Source organism: Cupressus sempervirens, chromosome 8 (assembly GCF_028749045.1).
Source record: "Cupressus sempervirens isolate cs-2001-9-10 chromosome 8, ASM2874904v1, whole genome shotgun sequence".
Classification (NCBI taxonomy): Eukaryota; Viridiplantae; Streptophyta; class Pinopsida; order Cupressales; family Cupressaceae; genus Cupressus; species Cupressus sempervirens.
The window spans coordinates 437,902,290-437,913,996 of NC_143125.1; the positions used below are offsets into that span (position 1 = coordinate 437,902,290).

Genomic DNA, 11,707 nt, shown 5'->3' on the forward strand with positions numbered 1-11,707 from the left:
TCACAACCTCGGCCTCAATCTTTGAGTATTCTGTCTACCTACTACAAAGGTGTCTAGGGTAGGTCCTAGAGGATTGAGTAGTCATAGCCCTCGCATGTTAGGTGGACTCATGATCGACAACAATAGGTTGCGAGTGCATGTGGGCATATGCCAGAACGTGCTCTATCTTCTTCCTCTGCTACAGCCACAACCTCAGCCTATATATTTGCCTGGTCAACCTAGTCAAGGTCCTCAGTGAAGACTAGATCGGTAGCCTCAGTGACCCACTTCGACTCTGGATCAATCTCCTCTAGAGTGGTTGGAGATGAGTCAGTGTCCAAAATCTGTCTCGTCCTAAGACGGAGGTTGTAATGAACAAAGACAAGATCATTCAACCTCTTTGTAGACAACATATTTCACTTCTTTGAGTGGATGTTCTCGAACTTGGACCAATTGCACTCACATCCAAAAGCACTACCTAGTTGACTCAAACTACGGATGTCAATTTTTTGAAGATTTGGGGTTGAGAGCTCAAATATTTACCACCATCTATCTGAAATAAGGAAAATAAAAACAATTAGTCTCATTACAAGTACAACTTTAAGGGTAAATTACAAAATAAAAAATTAAAATGCATAACTTATAAGCCATAAACTTAAGAATATTTTATTAGTTTTACTTGGTTGTAATTCTGTTCGAGCATTTGCGCATGTCCTGCTAGAGATAATCACGCCTTCTTGATTATTAAATTTATCTAGCTCAATGGTTTTAGCTGAGGCACTGCTATCACTACACATCTTTTGCATCACTTTATATAGGTTGATAAGAACCTCCTCATCCGCCTTGAAGTTAGGATGAAAACAAAATGTTGGATTCAGGTAATAAGCTGCTGGATGGATGGGCCTGTGAAGCTAATTTTGCCATCTCCTATCAATGATCTCCCAAATGGGGCCAAAGTTCTCCACTCTTGCATGCTGGGATCCAATGGCCTCCTTGGCCCTAATCATGCCCTCATATATGTAGCCCATATAGGGCTTCTCCTCATCAACAACTCGCAGGAGAACTATGAGGAGCTCAGTGACTTGCATATAATGCAAAAACAATATTTAAGTCGCAAATTAAATAAAATTATTTAAGTCGCAAATTAAATAAAATTAAGCAAAATTACAAATTTGCAAAACAAATAAAAAAATGTGTATAAATTAAAAACTAAACCTAAATTATTAAACAAGTAAATACTAAATGTTAAATTGTAATAAATGTACCTCCAATATTTTTTTAGAACGTGTTCAAAAACCAGATTCATCAAAGACACAATTTGCCACATTTATCCTTGTAGTGGTCGTAGCAAAGGAAGAGGAAGTCCACACCTCCCCAACAAACATGCACCTCAATTTTGCCCTTGATTTCAACAAGGATTTTAGTGTGAGAATTTGAGGCAAACCTCGTGATACCAAGACGAGTTAACTCCTTTTACCCCATGTATTTCCTCATTATCCTAAGGACCAATGCATGACTGTAGACACACTTGTAGATATTCTTGGCCCTTTCAATGCATGATTTGACTCACTTAAGCTTACCAATATCCTCTAACATGAGGTCAATGCAATGGGCTGCACAAGAAGACCAAAATATTTTGGAGTACCTCTCCATCAAAAGCTTACCTGCAGCAATTTTAAATTAATTAGAAATTTACATATGTTAAAAAACTTAGAATTAGAAACGTTCAAATAAATTTATAGACGTCTCTATCAAATTTTTAAAACTTGAAAAGTTTACTTGCAGCAACAGAACTTGTTGCATTATCTGTCACCACCTGCACCATATTTTCTTCCCCCACCTTTGCTATGACTTCTTTAATAACCTCACATAAAATGTGGTGTTTTTAACATGAGAGGAAGCATTAATAGATTTAAGATTTTAGGAACATGATGGATCCTACAAAATTTAAATAGTGAAAATTAATTAATTATCATGGATAATCATCAATCAACAAATCAAAATTTAAATGGTGAAAATTAATTAATTATCATGGATAATCATCAATCAACAAATCAAAATTTAAATTTTTTATCACGATTCACAATGCATCTAGGAAAGTAGAATGATCAATCAACTCAACAGGAAACAACAAAATTTAGTTGTGTTCTATTCCTCCTATACGTCCAACCATCAATCATGATGGTGCAACCCTTTTGGGTGCATGCCTTTTGGTGGTCCTTTAGCTCAATTTTCATATCCTCAACGATTTCATCTAAGAGGTAGCCACTCAACTCAACATTAGTAGGTGCTTTAAATCCCGCACCACAAATAGTTACAACATCTATCATACCTTATCAATAAGGAGACCTGTCACAAATAAATTATGATTAGATGATAAATCATTATGTAAGATGAATCTATGATTAGACAAGTAGAATTAATTAAAGTTTAATTTTAAACTTAAAACAAACAAATAAAAAAGAATTAAATTCTTGGCTGCAATAAATGGAATGTTGCAAAAGTACCAAAATTTGCAAATTTGTTTTTTGGCAACATCATGAATCTCCTTGTCCTAACCCATGCTCTCAAGTGAGGGTTGTGCACCAGGGGTAGTGCGTGACACAAAATAACTATCCAATTTTGACTTCTGCACTTTATGATGAAATGTAATAGGGCCAATAGTAGGAACAAAAGCACTAGCACTAGCACTAGCACTAGCACTAGCACTAGGATGAAAGGGAGATGTAGTAGAATCATCTCGAACACAACCTATGGATGTGAATGTGGGAGGATGAGCCAATAGCACTTAACTCTTCAAGTTGCCTCTTCCTAGTTAACTTCTCTTGTTCATGTGTCTGTAATTGGACATAACAAAAACGCTTTACCTTAGTAGTTTATTTAGTGCACATAGTAATATCATGCCGAGGTATTCCTTTAATATGGTATTTGAATCTATTGACGCCACCAGAATTTATATCTTTACAAAAAGAAAAAGACATTTTGTTTGATTTTTTTTGTCTTCCGAGCCTCATCCTTTCTAGGCATTGTGAAAATTATATTAAGGCTTCTGCAATAATAAAATTCAAAGTTTTACAAAGTTATAAATTTAAACAGTAAAGTAATAAAAAAAATCAGCAAACTTTACATTTTTTTGAGAAAATCGTATATACATGTTTGCAATTTTTATCTAAAAACATGGCAGGGTTTGCAACTTTGAAATTTAATAAAAAACATTGAAGATTTGCAAATTAACTAAAAAAAATTAACAAACAATGAAGAATAGATTAACATACAAAAAAAATAACACAATCTACAAAGTTTAACACCTACCTATTGCAAATGGGTTGAGGAGTGTTGCTATTGACTTCTTAATGCTCCCAATGCAAACCTATGGCCTCCCCAAATTGATTTGTGATCTCCTTGATGCTCTTCTTACTTATTGGTTGCAAACCTATGGTTACTCTTTTTTCTTCCTCTCTCTCACTTTTCCTGTCTTCTTGTCATACTAAGCAATTAAAAGACCTTGTAGGGTTATAAACTTACAAGGAAAAGAAATGTAAAAAAAAATATTGAAAAATGCTGTTTTTTTTAACTAGCCAACTTTTCCGGCTACGCGGCTGAGTCAAGGTAGGAGAAATTGCCGATTTTTGGCAACTTGCCGAGTTAGGCGAGTTTTGGCCAAAACTCGACAAGTTGCAGAGTCGAGTCCTCAGTTACCACCCTCAATTTGGCTCGCTAAATCGCATAAATTGCCAGAATTGCGGCGATTCTGGAATCTCTGAGCTAACATCATTATTTGTCATGCAATAAGTAGATGCTCATGGATGTACTTTAGTTTGTAAATTCCCAAATACCTTTACAAATTTCAAATGCACTATGAAATTAATTAATTGCCATGGAAAATTTGTTACTTCAAAGTCTTTTTTTTTTGCTTTACAAACTTTCAACACTATTTCTCTAGTTGAATGGCATTCATGGCCTTGTCAAAGTTTTCTACTTCGAAACCCACCTTAGTGGGTACGGAATTATCCTTTGATCTAAGATTGTACTGTTAATTTTAGTTCATTTATTTTTGTTATTAGGTATATTTTAAATATTAGAGTCAAACAAATCCATACAGCTTTATAATGTTTTGAAATGATAGGATATTTAGGGTTTTCTTCGTGACAGCACTAATTTGATAGTAATTTTTTTATTTAGTAGCATCATGAGCTAAAAGGAAGCTAACTTTGTGGCATCTGGATAATTCTTCTATTGTTTTTATTGTCTTTCAGGGAATAATAAGAACTTGATATTGAGGAAAATATTTTTACTTTCTTTGAATTTTTTAATACCTGATTTCAGATCTCATGGTTTATTTAATGATCAATATAATTAGCTATTTAATATTATTGCAGCTGGAACTATATTTTATGTACAAGAATGAATGAAAGTTTAGATTGTAGAGTAGTAACATCATGAAAACCAACAAGTTTAACAATGTAAATGTGTTTAAGAATGTAAATTGTATGTTAATCTATGTGACTAAGCGATTTTTTTAATAAACAGAAGCCAGAAATATAATCTATTGGAATTTAAATATATCGTGCAATACCTGAGAGGTTAATGACTCAAAACTACTCTCCTGGACCAAAGTAATGACAGATAAACGTAACTGCAGAATCAATCCTGCAGAACACTAAGATGATAATATGAAATGTCTTCCAAAACTTAAATAACAAATAAACCTTGCAGCAGAAACAGGGGTAAGAGTTGAATTACTGAGCAGGAGGCTCAATTGGGCATGTATCACTGGATTACCCATGCATAGGTGATTGTTGCCTTTGACCTGGCATTCAGTTACAACATCCACATTGTCCATTACTATGGCAGTGGCAACAATCCCTTGTATAAATCTGAGTCGCATGAGATGCTGAAATATCCAAGTAATGTATATTCCTTTAGAGAATCTATATACTCAGTCATCTGGTATACATCCACAGGCAGAACTTTGCATCCAAGTGTTACCACTTACCCACTTTAATTCAAATTGGACCCTTGTCTAAAGGGTTATCACTCATCTATTCAGTGCCTTGGAGTTACCAATGCTTGTCTAAATTCATCTTGATTCTGTCATATTTCTTCAGGCGTGGAATGTGTTCAGAGTCATCCTAGGGCCAGCTGCCAAACACAGCAAAATCAGAACCCAGACCACTCTCTTTGCTGATAGTGTCATCTCCAATTCTCCTTGGGCACCAATTGATAAACTATGCTTTGTCTTCAGATTTGGGAACTCTGTGCCTCCCCGTGATACAATATTTGACAGACTGAATGCTGTAGTGATTACAGTAATGTACAATGAAACAAAACTAAGTATATATTATTAACTGTCAAGAAAACTTACGAATCATATAACATTTTCTCTCTAGATTGTACCCATCTGTCCATTGTTGTACTGTAAGTTACTAAATCTTCATCCTTATTAGTTGTCTTGTACTGGGGCAGTGTGGACTCATAAACTCCAACAATTCTGTGATCAGGATCACATTATTGTTCTTGTTTTGAAAACTCATTGTCATGGCCCATATTTTCAGATTTTCTATAAAATATTAAATATTATAAAAAAGGGTTTTGACATACCCAAGAACCCCCATTCCCCGTTTTGAAAAATAGCTGTGCCTGTACCCTAAGTACCCAGGTACCCCTGTCCCGGTGCAACCTTGGTGAAAACTCTTCTGGTTTCTAACTAAGAGCAAAGGATAAAATGACTTTGTTCTTTGAGGTGTTTTTGCCTAGGAATCATGGTTGTGCAAAGAACTTTGTAGATTAGTTTTACTTTTTAGTTTGTTACAGTATTACTACTACAATACTATTCCATATTGCTGCTATAGTACTACCTTCACAATATATTGTTATTGTGAGGAATATTTATAACAGTGGTTTCTATTAAAATTTATTATATTCGTAATAGGTAATATTTGTATGTGCAGTCTACCTTTCCCTAATCATTGCTACCATAGTCTTGTGGATTGGAACTTGTTATCTATGTAATTTTGAATTACAATTGCATAAGGGTTGGATGTATTTAGCTATTTATATTAGTATTTAGTAATTTCAGTCTTCTGTTTTGTGAGTTGTCCATTGCAATAATAATATCAATTGTATTGCAAGAAGTTTGATCATTGATATTAGCATGTTGCCTAGTATTGTAATATTGCTTAGAAAGGGAAAGAAAAATACAAAATGCATAAAAATATCAGAAATAAGCATTCCAAGAACTAAAATAATGGGTAATTAAGTTTTCTTTAATGAATCATAATTTCATTAAATTTGTAAGATATAATAAATACATGGACTACAAAAGTCGAAAATTATGTGGTTGCATTGAAGTGAATATTACAACAAAAGTACTAGAACTAACTCATTGCGTTTCATGCCATCATGTGCTTGCTTCAATTCCAACCAATGCTTTACAATGATAATTGGGAGCCAAACTTTCATATTATCTATAAAAGAGCTTGTGTTTTTAGTATTTTACCATTGCTAAATCTTGTACTGTTTCAATTTTCTCACCTTTTGCCAACAATATTGCCACAAACATTGAATAGATGTCAATGTTCACCTTTTAATGATGCTCTAAGCCACGAACTCCTTACCAAGTGTTCATCGAATCACATGCAAGATAGACTAGACTTTGTTCAGAAAACCTCTTTTAGTCTCAGGACTGAGATGATATCCAGGAAGGCCATTTGTCGACCATTACTAGTAAGCCTAAAACTTTTATCCATATCACCAGTGGTACATGTGAGCAAAGAAATAAAATGAAAACCATCTAGCATTAGCAACATAGGATTATAATTTATATACCACTTGTGACAAAGCCACATTATAGCAAGATTGATGTCATTACCCTACATTGCCTGTATCTGTGTGTGAGATGCGCTTACCATTATAATCGTAGATGCACCTAGCCAGGAGATGACTTTAATGTATGCTCTGTCTTCATCAAACAAGCTTCATAATGTATGCATTGTCTGTATTTGTAAAATCAATTTTGAAGTCTCTATGTGTATTTCTGCAAAGCTGCAATTGATATTGCAAAAAAATGACATTCTTTTAAAGGTGTTTTTAGTATTATTCTGCAGCTTACTAGTTGTAACAAAGGGGAACTCGTATTCATTAGATTGCAATTGTTTCCTTGGCAGTACCATTCAATGAAAGTTCTCTTTACATTGATACAATTGTTTAGAGTCTTTTTCGCTCAGCCCTTAGAAGTAGTGGTGTTAATCTCACAGCCTTTATACTTCGATTTCCTTTTTGTGATGAATTCCTTGCACGAGTTGAGTTCATTTCATATCGTGTTGATTCTTTACCGATCCTTTTGTTCAATATTTGAACTGCATGCAATCTATCATTTTTCTGTCATTCTCAGAATCAGGAGACATTGTCAGATAATTGTACATCTTAATTTTGTAGGAGTGTGAAATTGTGAATACTTTGAAGAAGGATATATTTCCAAGGGGTTGAAACTTGAATTGATCTGCTTCTGGTAAATAGGATGTGCTTCAACTTGGTTTAATGATCAATATTCAGAATCCTTTTTGCAACAGAAGCCACTGCAAGAAAATAATAATTAGGTAGCAGTCATATCCTAAAATGATTAATGTTTCTATATAGATGTTAAGGAAGAAACACATTAATATCCACACTGAAACATCACTGTTTATGATGATCATGGATAGCGTTTCTTGAGGTTTTTTCTTTAATAGCATCCTTGAATTGTTTAGACCTATTTATGATATCTGTATGCGCTTACTTTTTTTTTCCTCCAGACAAAGCCCTGTAGGAGGTGCATGAGGTCCTCAGAGCCTTTAGACTGCATTCATCGACCCAACAAAGACTAATGAAACATATGTTAGAGAACAAGTCTATTGGTTTTGTCCGTTCTTTGAATTGGAATTTTTCTTTAAGAAAGAGAGATATTTTAGTGCCCACATTACAAGAAAACAAAGTTTCTTCGGATTCATATATTTACTTATTTTTAATTTAAAAAGTAGTAGTTTGAGGATTGCAGGTTGCATAAATATAGTTTGAATGCCAGTTTAGTTTTAAATATGGCAATTTTCCTGTTGTAAATTTGGAAGCATTTGAATCCTATTGAAGATTGTTTTTGTCGTTGGTGCAGTACTTCTCATCATCCTCTATGAATGCAACAGTTCAATCTGTCCGTGATAGCCTGGACAAAGTATAAGACATTTCTTGCTCTAAAATTCATCTTTTTTCATTGTAGAATTATTAAAATTGTTTTTGTTATTCTGTAGGTCATTCATTTTTAAGGTGGAATTTTTTAATCATTATTTAAGACGATGATTTACAACCTTCCTCCACTTTTGTTATGTATCTTGACAGATCACCAATGTGTCTCTTCCTAGCCAATCCAGGACAATAGACCAACCACTGGGTAAAAGAGAAATTCATGGAAGCCTTGAAACAAGTTCATCTTTAAAGAAGACACGACATGATACCAGGAGAAGGATATGAGGTTGGAATTTTTTATGTGAAGCATGGAGGATTAACTAACTGAATATACATCTCACAGGCATAAAGAATATCTGTTACTGTTATTTGAAAGGCTATGAAACTTTGTAGTGTCATGAGTATAATCTGTTGATGAAAGGGCATTAAATTAGATGCAAAATCACAGTGGAAACCTAACATGATTAGTACCATGGACTAATCTCCGAGGCTCCGCCTTTGACAAATTAAAATGTAGGAATGATATGCTGCCAGTTATAAGTACATGAAGTATATATTTCATCCTCTTGCAATTATTGTTGCCAGCTGCTTAGTTGGATGAAAAACTTCTGGATTGTGCAAGAGTGAAAATTAATTATTTCTGAATTATAGAAGTTATATGTTTTAGCCCTCTTCTCTCTACATTAAGCTCCATTTCAGTTTGGAAGTTTTCTTTGGTTTGTATGTTTTATGTGACAACTTTTTTGGGATGAAAGCTTGTTATCCTATGTATTGAGGATGGGGAAGGGCAGGGACAGGGATGAGAGGGAACCATTTTGCAGACGGCAACACTATAAACTATAGGGTAAATTTAAAAAATATAGGAAGTTTCAGATATTCACGTGATAGCATTTAAAAGGCAATCGTCATATACATCAAAGGACCTTAAAACAGTATATCGGAGTTCAATTGATATTTTTATTTCAATGCAAACGACAAGCCAGTGAAGTCTGAACAAAATTACAATGCATTCATTGACAAGACATACATCATATTATATATTGAAACGATGAAAAATGGTGGTGGTCTTTACCTTAGAAATGCAAACTAAGCACCATTTCCCATAGTCATACAATTCCATAGGGTGAATAATCAATTAAGCCTAACTTTAGTCCTCAAGGAGAGTTGAGCACTCTTGCTTAATTGTTCATTTTCAGTTTTATATGATATGATTGGATATGAATTGAATCAAAGATGTAAGAACTAGGTGAAATGGTGCAAAATTGTTCAGTTTCAGCATGAATACACAAATATAGAGCATAAAGCTAACATAGAGGTACAATTCTAGAAATGAGATACAAAAAGGAACTTGTCATTGCCATTGGAATTTGGAGTTGAAAGTAGTGATCAAGTGTGCTAGACATCTTAAATCTTGAGGTGCTTTTGTCATCTAAAACTTTGGATTTTTCATCCAAATGTTGTGTTTTATTCCCTCCAAAATCCACCCTAAAACTGCCTATTAAGTGTGCAAATTGGCATAGACCTAGTGTTTTCATTTGTTTAAAGTTTGCAATTGTGTTTGTCTTTTCAATACTTTTCTACAACATTTGGTTGTCGAATCTATAACTTATGTGCACAGAAGAGGGAAATATATAGTGTTGTATAGGGGTTTGCCCAAGTTAAATCTCATGATGCTATTTCCACCACTATGATGCTATTGATAAATGATATCTTGGATTGAATTTTCTTGTGTTGAAGCCTCACACTAAGCTTGATGTTGCTTGATAGGTGTTAATGCATGTCTTTATCATGGAGGAACACGTAACTTGAACATGATTGTTGAATTTGCATCTATGAATATTTGATTTTAGATTTGTCCTCAATTTCCTACATGATTGAATGTTCAATTGGAATTATAGGAGAGTAGAATCGGAAATGATAGATGTTCAAAGGAGGGAGGGATTTGTACACAACAAAAACCTTTTTTGGGTTTAATTTCTGAAGGATGACATTGGGAGTGCTTTTTGACTTAAATTCTCAATTGTCATGGTCCTAAATTTGGTGGCAAGTGGGCTTTCTACGGAGTCATGTTGACTTTCTACTAAGAGAACAAGAGTCGCCTTGATGATTGCACCATACTTGTAGGGCATTTGTGGCATTAGTTCCTCCTTTTTATTGTGTTTGATTGTTTTCCTTTGTTTTACATTTGCTTATGCTTAGTGTGATTGTTGTTTTATTTTTTTCCTTGCTTGGTCATGTGTCTTCATTTAGAAATTTGTAGTGGGATTTTTATCTTGATTTTTTTTGAATAGATGGAGATAATATTGTACATGGTAATGATGAAAGTGATAGGGTCATTAATGCAGAGATAGGTTGATGATGAGGTTAAAATTTAGTCAAGGATAGAAGAAGTTAAGCTATGTCACAGATTGAATATGGCAGAGAAAACTATTAGTGTCCATCATCAACAAGTTTCGACAAAAAATTCCTCAAAATTCCTACCCTGGGAATAGAGGCCAAATGGGAGTTGGAAGCGATGGAGACAAATGTATCATCAAAACTATAGACACTAGAGGGGGAGAAATGAATATTTTTTTGGGTTAATTTCCCAAAAAGGTTCAACCTCGTTGATCTAATGTAGAAGAGGAAAAATGTCACATATACCATTTGATTTACATGATGTAACAAAAGAAACAAAGAGTCTCTTGCAAATTGGACAGAGTGTATGCTGAAGCCATTGCCTTCAATCTTATGGAACCCGACCTATTAAAGTTCTCCCAGCTAGGTGCTTTGATTGTTCCCCCATTCGATCCACTAATATTTGTATTGGTGAACATCTCTCCTTTAACAATGGACCAAGGAAGAATAACTTGTTTATTCGCAATGTGACCCTTCTACAAGATGAAGAGTCTATTGAGGCCACTAAAATGGGTTCCTACCTATCTGAATTTTGGTATGTTGGTTGTTCACCTAGAGAGCAATGGGATCATCATATAGAGGTGTGGAGAAAGATAGTTCAAATTATTGGTAAAAAGAAAGCTATAGAAAAAAGTAACGATGAAGCATGTTGTCAAAAAAGACTTAATGGTCTACACTTAGATGGAACTAAGAATGATTTAAACTATGAAATTTAGGGACAAATGGAGAGAGATAGAATGAATTGGCTTAGAGATGGGGATAGAGGAACTAAATATATTTTTCAACATCACCAGAGACAAACAAAAGAGAGAACTCAATGAAATTCAAATTGATAATGACTTGAGAAGGGATAACAAGGAGATCTCGACAACATTCTATAACTTCTACAAAGATTTGTTCACATCAGAACATGGGTTCAATAATCAAAAGACCTTAGAGATATATTTAAAATTGATCCCAAATAGAGTCTCTAAAGAAGCCAAGACGTCGAAGAAAAATATTGGTTTAAAAACGTTTGAAGATGCCATCATATCAATGGCTAATGGAAAGTTCCCAAAAATGGATGGCCCCCCTATTGAGTTTTACAAGCAAAACAATGAATGGGCTAGTATGG

General features: G+C 34.2%; 1 protein-coding gene across 2 annotated transcripts in view; it reads left to right on the top strand.

The window, feature by feature from the left end:
• The window catches only part of LOC149543097 (RNA-binding (RRM/RBD/RNP motifs) family protein), a 102,672-nt gene extending 93,806 nt beyond the window's left edge, over positions 1–8,866 (top strand). For both annotated transcript variants that reach the window (XM_089798007.1, XM_089798008.1), the window contains 2 exons: positions 8,126–8,185; positions 8,350–8,866. In XM_089798007.1, coding sequence (XP_089654133.1) covers positions 8,126–8,185; positions 8,350–8,481 — 192 coding nt within the window. In that variant the 3' untranslated portion in view covers positions 8,482–8,866. The remainder of the gene's footprint in view (positions 1–8,125; positions 8,186–8,349) is intronic.
• The last annotated feature ends 2,841 nt before the right edge of the window (positions 8,867–11,707 follow it).